General features: G+C 44.6%; 1 protein-coding gene across 1 annotated transcript; it reads left to right on the top strand.

Moving 5' to 3' along the window:
• The first annotated feature begins 276 nt into the window (after positions 1-276).
• LOC134570751 (uncharacterized) lies at positions 277-19,506 on the top strand. Its single transcript, XM_063428717.1, has 5 exons — positions 277-422; positions 7,756-8,300; positions 9,826-9,910; positions 15,422-15,529; positions 18,781-19,506. Exons 1-5 carry the CDS (start codon positions 313-315, stop codon positions 19,256-19,258), a joined length of 1,326 nt encoding a protein of 441 aa, XP_063284787.1. The 5' UTR covers positions 277-312; the 3' UTR covers positions 19,259-19,506.
• Positions 19,507-20,261: the final 755 nt, after the last annotated feature.

Here is a 20,261-nt window from a genome sequence, read left to right as displayed (position 1 = left end):
AGACAATACTCCCAGTGCACTGGACCCCTACGGTGATATAGAACCCAAAACACTTGTACATGGATGAAACTGTGCATTACATAAATATATATGTATAAACAGGCAGGGTGCAGCGGGAAAATTGGGGGACGAATAGAATTCGCATTGTGTCTCTTGTGTTTAGAACTCTCCGCCGGATTGTTTTACCAGTGGCGGTTAAGCACATGTGGGAGGAGCGAACTCGCTCAACCAATCACGAGTGACGAGAAGGAGGCGCTGACCAATCGGTGAGTTGTCGCTGGGTCTCACATAGCTGTGGATAGAGCAGCAGTAATGTGGTCGCGGGAAAGAGCGACATGGCTGAAACGGAGACCTCGGCCTGCTTCTGGGTCCACACAGCGCAGGCGGCCGGCATCTGACATCAACCAGACTTTCGATGAGCTGTATGTGAGAGAGGGCGAGGAATGGAGGGGAATGGGCAGGAGGCTGCGCTCAGGGACTGAGAGAGCAGGAAATGATAAGCTGTATCTGAGGGGATAATGGAGGAAGGGTTTCTAATGGACCTTGGGACTCTGTGCCCACATAGAAGGCTGGATATGTTAGTTTAAACCGAATGCTGTTATGGAGTTCTGTCATTCTGCAAAGCATTCATTTTTTTGTGTGAAAAATCTCTATAAATTTATGCAAAACTCTCCACACAAAAAACAGCAAATTAATAAGACCAGCAGGCATCAGGGCTATTAGAATTATATTGGAGTCCAGAGTGTCCCTCTCAAATTGCCAATGGTATTTAGCTACTATTTTATTTATTTTGTTTGTGCCAAAAATTTGACATTAAAATGGCCTGTTCAGGCGGGTCTAGTTGTCTTTAAAAGTAGATTTCCCAGGTCAACTCCTGACAATTTGTGGTTTCCTGAATATTCTATATCCGCTATGAGACCTCACTCCAGGAGAAGACTTCCTTATCAACTTGACTTGCACCGCTCATTCAATGGCACCAATGAGTGAGACGCTTGTAAAGCAGCACTGTCACCGTCTAGGGACTTTGCCAAATTTACCAAGTCCCCTGACGACGATATTGCTGCTGGTGTGTCACCGTCTAGGGACTTTGCCGAATTTACAAAGTCCTCTGACGGTGACATTGCTTTTGGTGTTCCGATGGCTGTTCGGGGGAGGTATGGGTGAGATTACTTACCTGAACTTGTTGCTTGTGGGCACTGCCATCTTCACGCTGCTCCTCTTAAAGTGCAAGGAGCCGATATCACTGCTGTACTCTTGGCCATGTGTTAGAGTACAGCATTGAGGTCTATAGGGAATCCCACGAGACTGCGAAATCCTTGCAGCCGTCACTGATGACTGCTGCAGGGATTGACATTTAGGTGCTGCCATGTGTCAAGAGAGGTCAAGCAGAGGAGAAATACAGAGATAAAATAGTCTGTATTTTGTCTCTGTATATTTCTTGACATGATTGGTAATGGAATTCCAACACTGTCCTAATGAGTCTATCTTTATGAAATACAAGTATGGGTGTGACAGTGCCGCTTAAAGGACCACTATAGTGCCAGGAAAACAAACTTGTTTTCCTGGCACTATAGGGTCTTTAGGTCCCTCCCATTCCAGCTGGGCTGAAGGGGTAAAATACCCTTCAGCCACTTACCTTTCTCCAGTGCCGGGCTGGTGACCTCTCCTCCTCCTGCCCACGCCCGCGCTGAATACGCATGTGCTGCAAGAGCTGTGCGCGCGCATTCAAACTGCCCATAGGAAAGCACTTCTCAATGCTTTCCTATGGACGTCCAGCGTCTTCTCACTGTGATTTTCAGTGAAAAGCGCCTCTAGCGGCTGTCAGTGAGACAGCCACTAGAGGCTGGATTAACCCTCAGTGAAACATAGCAGTTTCTCTGAAACTGTTTTCAGCTGCAGGGTTAAAACTAGAGGGACCGTGCACCCAGACCACTGCATTGAGCTGAAGTGGTCTGGGTGCCTATAGTGGTCCTTTTTAAAATCACAACACGACTGCACAGAGATTAAAATATATATATAATTGGCCAAGGGCATCCTGAATTTTCGGTTTCGGCCCAGAATTTTTATTTTTGTGGATCCCTAGTGTGTATGTGTGTGTTATATGTATATGTATATATGTGTGTGTCTGCAGTCATGTAGTGATTTTAAAAGGAGCACTATAGGCACCCAGACCACTTCAGCTCAATGCAGTTTAATTTTTATTTCTGTGGATCCCTAGTGTGTGTGTGTGTGTGTGTGTGTATATATATATATATATATAGAAAAAAAATAATTTTCGGCCAAGAATTTTCATTTCGGTGCATCCCGTGTGTGTGTGTGTGTGTGTGTGTGTATGTATGTATGTATATATATATATATATATATATATATGTATATATATATATATATATATATATGCGCGCGCAAGAAAAAGTATGTGAACCCTTTGGAATGATATGGATTTCTGCACAAATTGGTCATAAAATGTGATCTGATCATCATCTAAGTCACAACAATAGACAATCACAGTCTGCTTAACCCCTTAAGGACACATGACATGTGTGACATGTGTGACATGTCATGATTCCCTTTTATTCCAGAAGTTTGGTCCTTAAGGGGTTAAACTAATAACACACAAATAATGAAATGTTGCCATGTTTTTATTGAACACACCATGTAAACATTTACAGTGCAGGTGGAAAAAGTATGTGAACCCTTGGATTGAATAACTGGTTGAACCTCCTTTGGCAGCAATAACTTCAACCAAACGTTTCCTGTAGTTGCAGATCAGACGTGCACAACGGTCAGGAGTAATTCTTGACCATTCCTCTTTACATAACTGTTTCAGTTCAGCAATATTCTTGGGATGTCTGGTGAGAATCGCTTTCTTGAGGTCGTGCCACAGCATCTCAATCGGGTTGAGGTCAGGACTGTGACTGGGCTACTTCAGAAGGCATATTTTCTTCTGTTTAAGCCATTCTGTTGTTGTTCTATGCTTTGGGTCATTGTCCTGTTGCAACACACATCTTCTGTTGAGCTTTAGCTGGTAGACAGATGGCCTTAAGTTCTCCTGCAAAATGTCTTGATAAACTTGGGAATTTATTTTTCCTTTGATGATAGCAATCCGTCCAGGCCCTGACGCAGCAAAGCAGCCCCAAACCATGATGCCCCCACCACCATACTTCACAGTTGGGATGAGATTTTGATGTTGGTGTGCTGTGCCTCTTTCGCCACACATATTGTTGTGTGTTTCTTCCAAACAACTCAACTTTGGTTTCATCTGTCCACAGAATATTTTGTCAGTACTGCTGTGGAACATCCAGGTGCTCTTGTGCAAACTGTAAACGTGCAGCAATGTTTTGTTTGGACAGCAGTGGCTTCCTCTGTGGTAACCTCCCATGAAATCCATTCTTCTTTAGTGTTTTACGTATTGTAGATTCGCTAACAGGGATGTTAGCATTTGCCAGTGACTTTTGTAAGTCGTTAGCTGACACTCTAGGATTCTTCTTCACCTCATTGAGCAGTCTGCGCTGTGCTCTTGCAGTCATCTTTACAGGATGGCCACTCCTATGGAGAGTAGCAGCTGTGCTGAACTTTCTCCGTTTATAGACAATTTTTCTTACCGTGGACTGATGAACAGCAAGGCTTTTGGAGATACTTTTATAACCCTTTCCAGCTTTATGCAAGTCAACAATTCTTAATCGTATGTTTTCTGAGAGCTCTTTTGTGCGAGGCATCATTCACATCAGGCGATGCTTCTTGTGAAAAGCAAACCCAGAACTGGTGTGTGTGTGTGTGTGTGTTTTCTTTTTTTTTTTTTATAGGGCAGGGTAGCTGTAACCAACACCTCCAATCTCATCTCATTGATTGGACTCCAGTTGGCTGACATCTCACTCCAATTAGCTCTTGGAGATGTCATTAGTCTAAGGGTTCATATACTTTTTCCACCTGCACTGTGAATGTTTACTCGGTGTGTTCAATAAAAACATGGCAACATTTCATTCTTTGTGTGTTATTAGTTTAAGCAGACTGTGATTGTCTATTGTTGTGACTTGGATGATGATCAGATCACATTTTATGACTAATTTGTGCAGAAATCCATATCATTCCAAAGGGTTCACATACTTTTTTCTTGCGTATGTATGTATGTATGTATGTATGTATGTATGTATGTATGTGTATGTGTGTATATATATATATATATATATATGTGTGTGTGTGTGTGTGTGTGTGTGTGTGTGTGTGTATGTATATATATATATATATATATATATATATTCTCTATCAAATCCACTTAGGAAGCAACACTGATTGACAATCAATTTCACATGCTGTTGTGGAAATTATAGGCAATTGGCAAGACACCCCCCCCATAAAGGAGTGGTTCTGCAGGTGGTGACCACAGACCACTTCTCAGTTCCTATGCTTGTTGGCTGATGTTTTGGTCACTTTTGAATGCTGTCATGAGACGGAGTCTACAACCCACACAAGTGGCTCAGGTAGTGCAGCTCATCCAGGATGGCACATCAATACGAGCTGTGGCAAGAAGGTTTGCTGTGTCTGTCAGCGTAGTGTCCAGAGCATGGAGGCGCTACCAGGAGACAGGCCAGTACATCAGGAGACATGGAGGAGGCCGTAGGAGGGCAACAACCCAGCAGCAGGACCGCTACCTCCGCCTTTGTGTGAGGAGGAGCACCACAAATGTGCATGTGTCTGCTCAAACGGTCAGAAACAGACTCCATGAGGCTGGTATGAGGGCCCGACGTCCACAGGTGGGAGTTGTGCTTACAGCCCAACACCGTGCAGGACGTTTGGCATTTGCCAGAGAACACCAAGATTGGCAAATTTGCCACTGCACCCTGTGCTCTTCACAGATGAATGCAGGTTCACACTGAGAAAGACGTGACAGAGTCTGGGGACGCCGTGGAGAACGTTCTGCTGCCTGCAACATCCTCCAGCATGACCGGTTTGGCAGTGGGTCAGTAATGGTGTGGGGTGGCATTTCATTGGGGGGCCGCACAGCCCTCTATGTGCTCGCCAGAGGTAGCCTGACTGCCATTAGGTACCAAGATGAGATTCCCAGACCCCTTGTGAGACCATATGCTCACATAGGTTGGTATGCAGTCAGAATACCAAGTCTGAGCGTGTTAGAGAATGTATCCCTATACACAGAGGGTGGCTTTGCACACATGCAAGCACTGTCCACAAGGTAAAGAAAAATAAAAAATGATATTCTACACATTAATGAATAACCACCCCTATGTTCATTGCAGTACACAGCCATATAATGAATTAAAAGGGAAACAAGTGTATATTACATAAACACATACACATACACATATTTTTGATCAAAGTACACTGATCAGTTTTTTCAGTTAGGATTGCATAGGAACACAAAACATAATGTTTACTCTTGTAATGCAATCACTCTATGTTCATATAACTCTAAATGAACAGTACTGTATACAGATTAACATGGACTATGCTGGATAAACAGGAAGCACTGCTGTGCACGGCTCTGGGTATTCTGTAAACACGCAAACCTTTACATGTACTTGGCTGATCTACACAGCACTGGATATACTACAGGCAAAACTACATGAACACTAATGTAATCCTATGTATAGGAGCCAACACAAAATGCATTGGAAATACTGTATTTCATATTTGGTATTCCCCATGTTGGCACAGCACTGGTTATATCACAAGCATTAAAAAGCTTTTTTTTTTTTTTTTTTTTTTTTTTTTTATAATTGTAGGCTCACATGCTGTGAATTGGGAATCTGCAGGCATGTAACACTTACTGTACACAGCACAGGACTCTTTGTAGACGATCATGGACACAGCACTGTGTATATACAGCATGTGAGTCTTTGTACTGGATTATCATGGACACAGCACCGAGTATACAGCAATACTATAATAACCCTTAGTACACAGGGTGGTGTGCACAGCACTGGGTATACTCACCCACTGCCCCCCCCCCCCTCCAGGGTGCCCGTGCTAGTTACCTTGGCTCTTTTTCTCTTGCTGGTTTTCCGGCCCTGGGGGGTCTGCAGTTGACCCCCATCCGCCCCCGCCATGATGGCCACTGCTCGGCCCCCTGGGAAACCCTCTCTTTCTTCCGTGGGGTCCTTTCCAGGGCGGCCCCGGTGTCTGGTGAGGCAATGATCCTGGAGGAAGAGGGTAGGGGCTCCTGCTCGCCGCTGCCCCTGCTCTCTGTCTTTTTCACTGTCAGCATGGAGGGATCTTGGAGCGGGGCACGGCCAGGGGAAGCAGTGAATCTTCTGTGTGTGACGGGCAAGCTGTCTATTTTTAGCAGATTTGCCCCTTTTTCGGCCAAAATGGGATGGCCCATTTTCAGCTGAAAATTCCAGTAGCCGAAATTTCGGTGCATCCCGAATATATACACATACTTTGTTTTTCTGGCTTGTACTCACAATTATTTGATATTCAGTGAATAGATCCTCAAGAAAAAAAAAAACGATAATAGTTCAATATGTCACTTTAAGTGCATATCCTATATAAATATTTAAGAGAACTAACTAATACTTTTCTGATCGGTTAAGAGCTCTGCTTTTTTAATTTGGACGGTACAATCCCCTTTTCATGATGTATAAAGATCCTCCAAATGGTGTACAGTAGTGTTCTTATATATAAACAATGAAACAGAAATGGAAAATTTGATGGTGTAGTAAGTCACCCTCAGAAGTAAAAAGGGAAAACATAGTATCCTTCTTACAAGTTATAGAGCAAGAACCTGCTCTGGTATTGTACAGCTTTGGTGGTATGATCCCCACCTCAAAAGGAAGCCCTGCTGGGAGAAACGCGTTAAATGTGAGATTGCTGCCCCCTATTGTTTTTTGTTTTGTTTTTTATTGATAATATGGTGTTCTGTATGGATTTTACTATATATTTTTAACTTAAAGGGACACTCTAGTCACCAAAACAACTTTAGCTGAATGAAGCAGTTTTGGTGTGTAGATCATGCCGCTGCAGTCTCAGTGCTCAGTTCTCTGCCATTTAGGAGTTAAATCACTTTGTTTATGCAGCCCTAGTCACACCTCCCTGCATGTGACTTACACAGCCTTCCATCACTTCCTGCACAGTCCTCTAATGTTTACACTTCCTGTATTGAAAATACTGTTAATTTGAATTTCTTATCTCTTGCTCTGTTAATCGATTTCTAGACTCTGCAAGAGCCTCTTGTATGTAATTAATGTTTAATTTACAGAGCAGGAAATAAACTTTTAAAGGGACACTATAGTCACCAGAACAACTACAGCTTAATGTAGTTTTTCTGGTCAGTATAATAGCTTCCTTCAGGCATTTTCATTTAAACACAGCCTTTTCAGAGAAGTGGCCACTCCTTAGAGTAGTAAGCAGCCCCGCCGTCCAGCGTCCCCACGCTCTGCATGGAGACGCTGAATTTTTCTCATAGAGATACATTGATTCAATGCATCTCTATGAGGAGGTCCTGATTGGCCAAAATGGCATTTGGCCTTGCCCCGTGCCAATTTTAGACAAGCCAATGCTTTCCTTATGGGATAAACTTATTTGTAAAGGAATACTCCGACACTCTAACAACTTAATTGAAATAAAGTTGTTATGGTGTCAAGAGGTCCCTGGTGTCTGCTTACCTTCAGGGGTTAAACCACTACAGGTAAGAAGTCAGAGGCTTCCTGTTTGAAGAATCGAATAGAAGCAGATGGACAGGGGCAGTGTGAAACGATCTTGTAACGTTTTTCTTCTTTTTTGTTCTTTTTTTGTTGCCAGTTATCGCTCATTGGTAGAAAAGGAATATCAGGAAGAGGAGACATTTGGACAGAAAAGAACAGATTATGCAGCATCTGAAAGGTCACGCCATTCTGTGGCTATAAGCGTAACTTCTACTATAACAGAAAAAAATATAACATTAAGTGCGTCTGACTCCTCTAACTTCCTCAGAGATAAAGCTTCGGGAAAAGGAAATCCTACATTACCAGGCTCCAAGTCCATTTTACGTGAGCTAAAGCAGAGCGTGGAGGAACAGTATGTTAGTGTACATTTTAATGGTGTGGGCAACACACATCCGAAAGAAGACTTGCCTTCTGAGGAGAATTTTGACTCAGGAGTCCAAGATATATGTGATATATCTTTTGGCAACACAGATGCGCTTTCCTGTCAATCTAGCAACGAGGATGAATGCAATACTATTGTGGATATTTTGCCTCGCGAGAAACAACTTGTGGAGAAACAACTATTATGTAAAAGTTGTCAAAGTCTTAAAAACAAAGTCATAAAAAACAAAACTACAGGCATCAAACTATTTAAAATATTTGGTAAGTTTCCCCCCTCCCTGAGATGACACACACACACACACACACACACACACACACACACACACACTCTATTATTGTAGCTTTTATACTTGATATGTGATCCATTATTTTTAATGTCTATTTGTAGTCTACTAAAAAAATAAATAGAAGCCTTTTAGGGATTGCACTGCAAGAGTTACTTCGATTTCATTCATTGTATGCTTCCTACTATAAAATATGAACAGGTGACTTACAGAGAACTACCGTATTTTTCGCTCCATAAGACGCACCTCACCATAAGACGCACCTAGTTTTTAGAGGAAGAAACCCAGAAAAAAAATATTCTGAACAAACTGTCCCATAGTGTTTCTTACTATGGGACAGTTTGTACAGAATATTTTTTTTCTCCCCTGTCCCATAGTGTCCCCCCCTTCCATAGTCTTCTCCTCTCTCCCATAGTCTTCACTCACCCCCTCCCCATAGTCTTCACCCACCCCCTCCCCACAGACTTCATCTCCCCCCCCTCCCCACAGACTTCATCTCCCCCCCCTCCCCACAGACTTCATCTCCCCCCCCCTCCCCACAGACTTCATCTCCCCCCCCCTCCCCACAGACTTCATCTCCCCCCCCTCCCCACAGACTTCATCTCCCCCCCCTCCCCACAGACTTCATCTCCCCCCCTCCCCACAGACTTCATCTCCCCCCCCTCCCCACAGACTTCATCTCCCCCCCTCCCCACAGACTTCATCTCCCCCCCTCCCCACAGACTTCATCTCCCCCCCTCCCCACAGACTTCATCTCCCCCCCCTCCCCACAGACTTCATCTCCCCCCCTCCCCACAGACTTCATCTCCCCCCCTCCCCACAGACTTCATCTCCCCCCCCTCCCCACAGACTTCATCTCCCCCCCCTCCCCACAGACTTCATCTCCCCCCCCCTCCCCACAGACTTCATCTCCCCCCCCCTCCCCACAGACTTCATCTCCCCCCCCCTCCCCACAGACTTCATCTCCCCCCCCCTCCCCACAGACTTCATCTCCCCCCCCCTCCCCACAGACTTCATCTCCCCCCCCTCCCCACAGACTTCATCTCCCCCCCCTCCCCACAGACTTCATCTCCCCCCCCTCCCCACAGACTTCATCTCCCCCCCCTCCCCACAGACTTCATCTCCCCCCCTCCCCACAGACTTCATCTCCCCCCCTCCCCACAGACTTCATCTCCCCCCCCTCCCCACAGACTTCATCTCCCCCCCCTCCCCCACAGACTTCATCTCCCCCCCCCTCCCCACAGACTTCATGGGGGGGGGGGGGAAGGGGAAGGGGGAGGGGGAGGGCGGCTTATGAGACAGACTTATGGTGTATAAATCTGCAAAACATTTATTGATTTAGCAAGAACTACAAAGGTTTGAACATTCCATACCAAAATACGTTTTTGGTACCTGCAATTTCTAATATTGAGATGTCTGTGTAGGTTTTTACATCATAACTAATGTTCTAATGCATTATTGGAAAAATAAGTATTAATAAAGTTGTATTCTCTTTGTTCTAGATCCTAACCATTGGTGCAGTGACCATTGGATGCTGAAGAACACAGGTTCTCAAAATGATACTACTCCACACTTAGGACAAAAGAGGTATAGTGCCGAAAAAAACTTTTTTATTTTTTTTAATTCTTTATTTTTGTTGTGCAGTACATCATCACAATGTGACATGGTTAAAGCAGATTCTTTGCATTTCACAGCATAGTACAGGGACATCCCTGTATTGGCGTATTACATGTGTCCATTGAAACAGTTTTTAACAACAATTTTAACATGAACCTAGGTATCATTATCACTTATTCAACATCCTAGATAAAACATAAGGTATTCCATCTCTGAATTCGAATGCAGAGTTCGCTGTATCTTGAGAAGAGTCGGCACCACTCCCTATAGTAGAGGTTCGTGGTAGCCAACAGGAGGATAGTGTGAGTGGAAAGAACAGAGTAGAAAAGTATAGAGAAGAGGCAAGATGGGGCATTGAAGCACGAGGGAGAAAACCGCAGGGGAGAGAGGGAGGAGGGCGCAAGCCCCCTGGCCGATCCTCAGGACTGCAGAAGTCCCGCCGCGTGCCCTAGGCGCTTAGCGGACTCTCATCCCATGGCTCCCATAGTCTACAGAATGTTCCCGAAGACCCCCTTATCCTAGCCGTCAGGTCATCCATAAGGCGCACCTCCCTGATCCGTGAAACAACCCTCGCTATGTGTGGTGCCTCTGGTTTCAACCATGTGTATGCGATTGCTCGCCTTGCGGCCAAGGTAATTTTGTGAATCAGTGTTTGCTCCCTTCTCGTCCATCCGTCTATAGATCTATTTAGGAGATACACCCACGGGTCTAAGTCTGGGGCTCTGGAAAAAACCTGTGTCAGAAGGTCCTGTATGGCCCTCCAGAATCCAGTGATTCTTGGGCACCTCCACCACATATGCAGGTAAGTCCCCCTCCAGCATTCGTCCGTGGTGGTTTTGCGCATCTTAAATAATTTGACTGGGGTCGTATACCAACGGAATATTGTTTTAAAGGATTGTTCCTGTAATGTTACACATACCGAGGTTATTCTGCTAGCCTCCCATATTTCCTGCCACTCTACTCCTTCAAGTTCTTCACCCAGGCCTCTCTCCCATTGTGCAATGTATGTCAGTTCTCCCCATTCCCAGGTTTCAGAGCATAAGTGTGCGTAAAGTTGTGTTATGAGTCCCCTCGGTATACTCCCCGAGTCACACATGGATTCAAAGAACGTCAGTGTCTTTTGTGCTATTGCTTTTATGTGGGGTTGTCTGGCATAGTCCTTAATCTGCAGATATCGAAAGAAGTCTGCAGGTGTTAGGTGTCTTCCCTGTTTGAGTTGGTCGAAAGTAATTACGTCAGAGCCCTGGTATAGGTGGTGTAGTCTTTGCAGACCCGCGTGTTCTAGGTTTCTAAAATTCCTTGCTGCCAGTCCTGGGGCAAACTTTCTATTGCGTAGTATTGGCATAAGGGGTGAGGGAGAGGACGCCAACCCGTACTTCCGGCTGCAGGAGTCCCACAACCGAAGGGAGTTCAGGATCGCCGGGCAGGTGACCCTTAGCAGCGGCCTATGCTCCCTGGAAACCCACATCGCAAACTGGTAGATCTAACAATGCCACAGTGCGACCTGAGCTAGCCAGCGCCCTCATAGATTCCTTAGGTCTCGTGAGCGTCAGAAGTACGTAGTCAGCGTAAGCTGCTGCTATGAATTCCTGGCCTCCCACCCGCACCCCCTGGATCTCCGGGTGCTTCCTGAGCGCCTGTAGAAAAGGTTCTAGCGATATGACAAAGAGCAGAGGGGAGAGTGGACATCCCTGCCTAGTGCCATTATGAAGGGGGAGGGAGGCGCGCCCGAGATCCGAACTTGTGCTCTAAGATTTCTGTACATAGCCTTTACCACTGTAAGGTATTCCGCAGGGAACCCCAGTTGTTGCAGCACTGTGAACATATAATGCCATTTGACGCGGTCAAAGACTTTTTCCTTGTCTATAGAGACCGCCAGGGTAGGTGTGTTCGTAACCGTTTGTTTCCATATGAGGTCTATATTCCTACGGGTATTTTCAAATAATTGTCTCCCTAGGATGAAGCCAACTTGGTCGGGGTCTATTAGGGAGGTCAGGTGTGGGGAAAGTCTATCTGCCTCTATCCTGGCTAGTATTTTCATGTCCTGATTTATGAGGGATATGGGCCTGTAACTACCAGGTAACAGCGGGTCTTTATCTGGCTTGGGAAGCAATACAATGGATTCGGGATTTGGCGCGCCCCCCTCCCTAAAGTTGTTAAATAGTTTGAGCAAATGGGGTACAAGCTCCTCCCGAAAGGTCTTGTAATAGGAACCTTCAAACCCATCCGGCCTCGGTGCTTTATTCCCTTTAAGCCCAGTGATCGCCCTGTCTATTTCCTCTTCAGTTATCTCCTCCGCTAGCTGGGCTCTAGCCTCTCTGGAGAGTTTCGGTAAGCCTAGATCCATCAGAAATCTGTGGATGCGTTCCGTCTCTTGGTCCTCTCTCAGTCCGCCTGTAGGAGTGTGGTTGTATAATGCTTCGTAAAAGTCGCGAAAGACTCCCGCAATTTCGCCTGGAGTCATTTTTATTGATCCGTCTGTGTGTCTTATGGATGTGATCTGTGTACGTCCCTGTCGGGGCCGTAAAGTCCTGGCTAACAGAGTGCCCATTTTGTTACCTTTTTCATAAAAGGAACGTTTAGACCATGACATTGATCGTGCCACATCGTCTACAAGCAATGTTCGTATGTCATGTCTCTTGGCCTCTACCCGTCTGTGTCTCCCCGTCCGGGCAGGTCTGGTGTCTCTGCTCTGCAGTCTTGAGTTCCCTAAGGAGTCTCTCTAAGGTTTTTGTCTTTTGCTTTTTCTTTATAGTTGCTAGGCGGATAAGGGCTCCCCTCACTACTGTTTTATGCGCTGCCCAAACCGAGGGTACTCCTACGTCAGGTGTGTCATTACGGGCAAAGAAGTCCACAATCTCTGCCTGTATCTGTTCTTTGATCATGGGGTCTCGTAGTAAAGAGGCGTTAAGTCTCCATGTCCAGGGGGACGCTGCACAAAGGGTAATCGAGACCTCCGCATGGTCAGACCACGTGATGGATCCCACAGTCGAATCAGTGGTGCGCACAGGCAACAATCGTTAGCCAAAAAAAGGTCTATCCTTGAGTATGTGCCATGTGGGGCCGAGTAGTATGTGTAATCGACCTCACTCGGGTGTTGAGCCCTCCATACGTCCACCAATCCCGATCGTGTCATAAAATTGTGTAGCAGCTTGTCCTGTCCCCCTCTCCCCTGCGATCTGAGCAAGCCTCTATGGGTACTTCTGTCCACCTCAGGGCTCGACACCGCATTGAAGTCCCCACCCACGAGGACCATACCCCACGGCAGTCTCTGGATTTTGTATAACTTGTTTTTTTTTTTTTTATTTCTCCAGCCTACAGTTTTGAGAAACAACACGAGAAGTGTAGTGTGCACCATTATTTCATGAGGTTTAAAGCTCTCTCTCCAGCTCCTTGATTTGAATTACCTCTTCAGAGCCATCCATCCTTGAACTGCAATGAAATGCTGTGAGTGCTGAAGGTGACTTGGGTCAGTTCTCTCAGCCTGCCATTATCTTTCAAGGTTGGATGCATAATGCTGAAAGGGCATTGCTGTAATAAAATAAAATACATGGGGTTTGAGCACAAAACACAACTTTTGACCCCTCCCACATATTGTTGAAGCTCCACTGTCTCACCCTGCACCTCCCAAACACCTACATGATAAACCTCTTGACACAGTTACAAATGCACAGACAGAAACCTAGACAGGCACAGTTACGCACTGATAGGGAAAGACAGGCAGAGATAGGCAAAGTCACAGACATACATATGATTAAAACAAAATTCTGACTCCCTTCCAAATACCTTGGAGGTTGTCTTCCTGCAGGGTAGGAAGGCAGGTTGCCAGCTTGTTAACTTCTTTCAGGGCTTACGGCTAGAAGCTTCCCTGTATAGTGCTGGCAGTGTGTCACCAGCCCTGCACTTCTTTGCATAGTTCCCCTGTGTTGTGTATTTGGGGATCCAGAGCACCTTGGTAAAATATTATTTAATTGCTGTATAGCAGGAGCGGATCTCCAGACGTTGTCCCATAATGCTTTCATGTCTAGAATACTTTTACAATAACAAAGCATCATGGAAGCTGTAGTTTTAAAACCTCTGGGGATCTACCTTTTGGGCACCCCTGTAGGGCATAGTTAAAAAAACAAAACAAAAAAACACACATGAACAATGAACCTCACTGTGAGTTTTATTGCAACGAGGCACTGTAATGTAATAGAGATTACTTGTAGAACAGAATTTTACAGCAATACATTTTCCATACTGTAAAACGAATTTATTTATGCATTTGTGTGGAATGTTAGTGTTGTCAGTGTACTTAAATAGATATATATGTATATATGTGTGTGTGCAGAATGTTGTGCATCGCACCCTCCACAATGGTACAATCCAACATTGGGGACCTGGTAATCATGAGTGGTGAGTGCTGTGAATTTGTCCAAGATTCCCCATAGGAGAGCATTGTATTCAGTGCTTTCCTATGAGATTCCGCACCATATGACCAAGTTTTACTCTGTCAGTGCAGCGGAAGCCCCTCTAATGGCTGTCAGACAGCCGTAGAGCTGGATTTAACCCGGCTATGTAAACATTTCAGTTAAACAAAACAAACTGCAATGTTTTACAGTGACAGGGTCACTTGAACATAAGTGGTCTGGGTGACTTTAGTCTCCCTTTAAGTGTGGTGCATTTGAAGTTAGTGTAAAGTCTGTGTAATCACATTTGAGTTACAGCTGGAGGAGGCAGAGAGAGACACAGGGAATATGATGGTGTCATGTTCGCTATCATTGTGCTGCTTCCACATCCCATCTGACTCCATTACTGACTCCTTAAGGAGAACTGGTAGGAAAAGCAAAGTGCAGGTAAAAAGATTAATTGCTAAGGGCCCCCCTGCTAGCAAAGCCCCTAGAAATTGTGGAGAGTTGACACAAGAAACAGGTTATAGGCCAAAATGATCTCATCTGTTCTGACCTAAACCTTTCATATTGTTACAAATACCCAGTTTAGCTGATAAATAATGTTCAAATTATCATTGCCAACACATAATTATTAAGCATCATGCTGCACTGCTTAAAGGAAGCATGTACACCCAAAACATTTGTTTATTATTTTATCATGATCTTTAATGAAATGTTTGGATGACACTAGTTTTTTCTCTTCGCATTGGTTTGGTTTACATTATATTCTACTGAAAGGAGTAGAAATGATGGGTAGGCAAAGGTTGCAGCATTTATGGGAACCTACACGTTTTGGGGTAAAGAGGAGTGATATCTCTAGCTGATCTGGTTTTTTTTTTTTTTATGAATCTTGCCATTCGACACATTTCAGAGTTTAATAAATTAACCCTAATTTAGGGAAAGAAAACTTTCAGTTCCATTTCAGAGTGGACTTTCAGCTCTTACTAAATATTCACACACTTAATTTAGGTGGAAACAAATTACAAGTATATCAAGATACTACATAAGGAACATTTTTTTTTTTTTTTTATTCTCTTCCTTTTTTTAGAACTATAAGCAAAGTACTAAAGAATATTGCAGCACTTAAATTAAATCTGCCAATGAATACTCACAGAATATCCTTCAAATGTAGTAGACCACATTCATTCCTTCAGAGGTAAGTAAAAAGATCAAAAAAGCGCAACATACATCTCTATTTTGTAATGAAAATTGAAGCATAAAACACCTGATGTTAACCCTTAACAGGGGCGGACTGAGCACTCTGTCATGGACCGAGGGCCCGAGGCTCTGGGGGGGCCCGCCCCTGCTGCAGTGCAGTAACGGCTGAGCTGGGGAGTTAATCTCCCCAGCCAGCCTGCACTCAGTAAGGGGTGCACTCAGCCATCCACGGGGCCCCTGCTGCTAAAAAAAAAAAAAAATTCTCCCTCCGTGCAGGGCACACTGAGGGACAGCTATAGGGCCTTCCCAAAGACCCCACTAGGCTGCCCCTCAGTGTGCCTGTCTCCAAACACAGCCTCACTGAGCTGCCTGTAACACTGCTCAGGCCAGCTCTGTGCATGACATCACCAGTCACAGTGCAGAGTAAGCTGTGCGGAGCTGCACTGAGCAGAGTTACAGACAGCGTGTCAAGATCCTATGCCTGGAGCGGTGTGGGACTTTCCAGGAGAGGATGTCTGGACCACTAGAGAGGTAAGGCTTGTAAGGGGGGGGGGCTTTAATTTTTTTTTTTTTAATCATTCATTTTTTTTTTTTTTTAATTACAAATATTTTAATGATATTTCCCCCACTACTGCCCCTGCACCCTCTGCCACCACCACCCCCCTGCTCCCTATGAAGCCCCCTACCCCCACTGTAACTCCTTCCTTTACACTTACAACTCCTATCATGCCAAGGCACTTTACACTTACAACTCCTGTCATCCATACCACCTGTCCTCTCTGCTGCCCCTAACCCATGCTCCCTTTGCAGCCCCTGCTTCCTCTGTAACTCCTTCCTTTACACATACAACTCCTATCATGCCAAGGCACTTGACACTTACAACTCCTATCATCCCTACTCCCTCTGCAGCCCCTACACCCCACTCCCTCTGTAGCCCCATACCCACTTCAGCCCCTACCCCCAGGCACCCACTACAACTACTATATCCCACACTCCCTGCACTTACTACAGCTTATATTTCCCTTTGCAATCACAACAGCACCTATTACCCTGCTCCCTCTGCAGCTCCTACCCCCTTGCTCCCTCCCTCTGGAGCTTCTACCCCCTGCACCCCCTCACCCCCTGCACTCACTTCAGCCCCTACCCACAGGCACCCACTACAACTCCTATATCCTATGCACCAACTGCAGTCCCTGCACTTACTACAGCTTATATTTCCCTTTGCATTCACAACAGCACCTATTACCCTCTGCACCCACTACAGCCTCTCTTCCCCCCCCCCGTGCACTCTGCAGTCCCTTCCTACCAACACCCTCTGCAGTCCCTACCCCTTTGCACGCACAACCATAAAGGAACGCTATAGTTACCAGAACAACTACAGCTTAATGTAGTTATTCTGGTGAGTATAGTCTGCCCCTGCAGGGTTTTTGCTGTAAAGGCTGCCTTTTCAGAGAAAAAGCAATGTTACCTTGCTGCCTAGGAACATCTAGGTGCTTCCTGGGCCAGTGTTGCAAAATGTGCAGCACTGACATTCCGCATCTCCATGCTCCGTATGGAGACGCTGAACACTTGTCATAGAGAAGCACTGATTCAATGCATCTCTATGAGGAGATGTTGATTGGCACAGCCTAGTGTTTTGCCGCACATGCACAAGAGCCTTCCAGTGCTTTCCTATGGTAGAGCATTGGGCTGGCTGAGATCATCTAATATTGTTGAACTGTGCCAAGGAGTTTGGTCGGTGATGGAAAAAAGGTGAGTAAATCCCGTTTCTAAGGGGGGCCAGAAACCTATAGCGTCAGGAATACACTTTTGTATTCCTGACACTATAGTGTTCAGTTAAAGGGACACTATAGTCACCCAGACCACTTCAGCTCAATGAAGTGGTCTGGGTGCCAGGTCCCCTCAGGTTTTAATTCCTTCAGATGTAAACATAACCGTTTCAGCCACTAGAGGTGTTTCTGCGACGCTGCATGCGAAAATCGCATTCATCATGCAGAACGTCCATACGAAAGCTTTGAGAAATTATTTTCTATAGACTGTTTGAATGCACGCACGTCTCTTGCTGCGCATGCGCATTCCGCTCCACTTGGAAGCTGATGTCGGTGAGGGAGCCCAGCGCTGGATATAGGTAAGTGGCTGAAGGAGTTTAAACCCATACAAACACATTGCCAAAATTCAGAAATACCCCTTTATACAAACTGCCATGTTACACCAACACATAAAAAAATACAACCCTATTTATAAAACCAAAAACATGTATTCAAATATACTATGAATCCACATATCCTGACACTACACACAAAGACATACGTATATTCACTCACACTAGCGCTTAGTTAATATACACACAGAAACATACATTCACTTTACACGTACATATAATCAAATACACAGTACACCTACACCAGCATATATATCGGTCTGCTTGGGGCCCAGGTGCTAATTTTGCCCGGGGGTCCAGGCCACTGTCAGTCCGTCCCTGACCCTTAAGATTTGTGTATCAAATATGTGGAAGCATCAGAGGTGCTTAATTAGCCAGATGGTAAATCCATCTCAAGCGGTCCAGCATAGATTGCTTAGTCATTGTATTTGTTTTTAGAGTTTCCTAATTTTTCTGAGTGATTACCTCTATATTTTGCTATTGCAAAACCACTAGCTATTTATTTAATTTGGTTTACACCGAGCGCCATCTTTGTGTCATGGCACATGACAAATTTTGTTTACACATACGTGTGCAGAAAACTCTCTCAGCTTATGATTGTCCTAGCTCCTGCGACCGTAAACTAATTTAAAAGTAATCCATCAAAAAAAAAAATAAAAAAAATTCAAGCAACCAACTTTACAATTATTGTTAGATCACATGGTATGGACTGACTCCAGCCTAGAACGGGGCTGAATATGCAAAATTCTGTGCATATTCCTATGCACAGAATTGCATTCATTGCCAGAGTGGTCCGCTGACATTCTCAGCCAATGATTGACCAGCAGGAGTGACTTCTAGCTTCTGCTGCTCTGCAGAGCCAGAAGTCATCACTGGCTCCAGGAGGACCCTTGACACCTGGCAGGGGGCACAAAAGAGTAATCCATCGCAAAGCGGTTTGCCCCATTCCCAGAAAACAGGGCTGGGGTACTCCTGTCATAGTAACTATTAAAAATTCTAAAGAGACTGTGCAACAAACAAAGGAAATTTAGACTTTAGATAGGAAATGTGAAGGGAGACTGTGTAAATATATGCACTCTTTTTTTCAGAAATCTTTTCCTATGTAAAATGGCAAAGCAGAATCTTTGCAATGTGCCTCTAAAACAGCAGCAGAGAACCAGTACTAACTACAATGCAAATAAACAGAGACAGAAAAAAAACGTTTCAAAACAGCCATACATGCTTGTAGTTGGTAAAAATCAGGAAGAAGACTCTGACAAAGATGTGAAGAGAGGCAAGTTAAAGGCTAATAAGAAAATGTTGAGGTCTGACATATCTCCTCCTCGAAATGGAGATCGTCCTCTAGCGCCCACTTCAACCACAAAGAAAAAGTTGCCTCGACTTGACAGTAGAAACATTTTGCCATCATCAAAGGATTATACTGTTAAGTCACCATGCAATAATAAAGACTTGTTGGAAAATGAATTTCAGGATCCCTTCTCATGGGTCGATAGAGGAAGTTTTCGAGACATGCTAGCTCACCTCAACTCAGGTTGTTCAAATAGTGCTATAATTAAGGAACATTGAGGTGGTGTTTTCAATAATCCAGCTGATGTGTTATACTTTTTGTCAGTTTGATTAATTTCAAAACCGTTTGTGCAATAACTACTGTTCTAAAATAGTTTGAGTGCAAATTACACCCACTCTGTTCTATAAACATTTAATTTTGACTGAATCTGTGTACCTTTTTATATGTCCTGTTATGAATTTAACTGTATTGCACATGTTCCTCTTTGTTAAATTAATAAAACATGCATTGTGGTTTTTATTAGAAAGGAAGAGACATGTTGTATTTGGTCTCTCCATTTCTAGCATTTAAGCGAACATGAATGCTAAAGTCATATTTTTAAACATATCCTGTTTCAGAGAATGCACTTGGGAGTCTGGCAAAACATGAGTAATGTAGGTTACCCCTCACATTTTGAGGTAGAATCTGAAATAAAGGATTTTAATCTACTATTAGTTTTTAGCATTTAGTAATGTACTTTAAAATCCTACTGCCATGGTAAGAGTCCTTCTATGCAAACTCAGACTTATTTGTAATATTATTGAAATTCCAATGCGATAAAAGAATACATAGTGTCTACAGACACTGACCTGTGGCTAAATGAGGGGAAAAATATACACCTAACTACTCAGCCCCTTAAAGGACCACTCTAGGCACCCAGACCACTTCAGTTTAATGAAGTGGTCTGGGTGCCAGGTCCTTCTTGGGTTAACCCATTTTTTCATAAACATAGCAGTTTCAGAGAAACTGCTATGTTTATGAATGGGTTAAGCCTTCCCCCTATGTCCTCTAGTGGCTGTCTCATTGACAGCCGCTAGAGGCGCTTGCGTGATTCTCACTGTGATTTTCACAGTGAGAGCACGCCAGCGTCCATAGGAAAGCATTGTGAATGCTTTCCTATGTGACAGGCTGAATGCGCGCGCAGCTCTTGCCGCGCGTGCGCATTCAGCCGACGGGGAGGAGAAGAGGAGGATCGGAGGAGGAGAGCAGGAGGAGATCTCTCCGCCCAGCGCTGGAAAAAGG

The sequence above is a fragment of the Pelobates fuscus genome, chromosome 8 (assembly GCF_036172605.1).
Source record: "Pelobates fuscus isolate aPelFus1 chromosome 8, aPelFus1.pri, whole genome shotgun sequence".
NCBI classification, from domain to species: Eukaryota; Metazoa; Chordata; class Amphibia; order Anura; family Pelobatidae; genus Pelobates; species Pelobates fuscus.
This window is presented reverse-complemented; position numbering and strand designations above follow the sequence as displayed.

Bases quoted from the DNA above. Each gene is read 5' to 3' on its own strand.
- LOC134570751 (XM_063428717.1), top strand. From the start codon at position 313: ATGTGGTCGCGGGAAAGAGCGACATGGCTGAAACGGAGACCTCGGCCT. The intron at 423-7,755 runs GTATGTGAGAGA...TTTTGTTGCCAG, and splicing joins AACCAGACTTTCGATGAGCT to TTATCGCTCATTGGTAGAAA. The intron at 15,530-18,780 runs GTAAGTAAAAAG...TCTTTTTTTCAG, and splicing joins CCACATTCATTCCTTCAGAG to AAATCTTTTCCTATGTAAAA.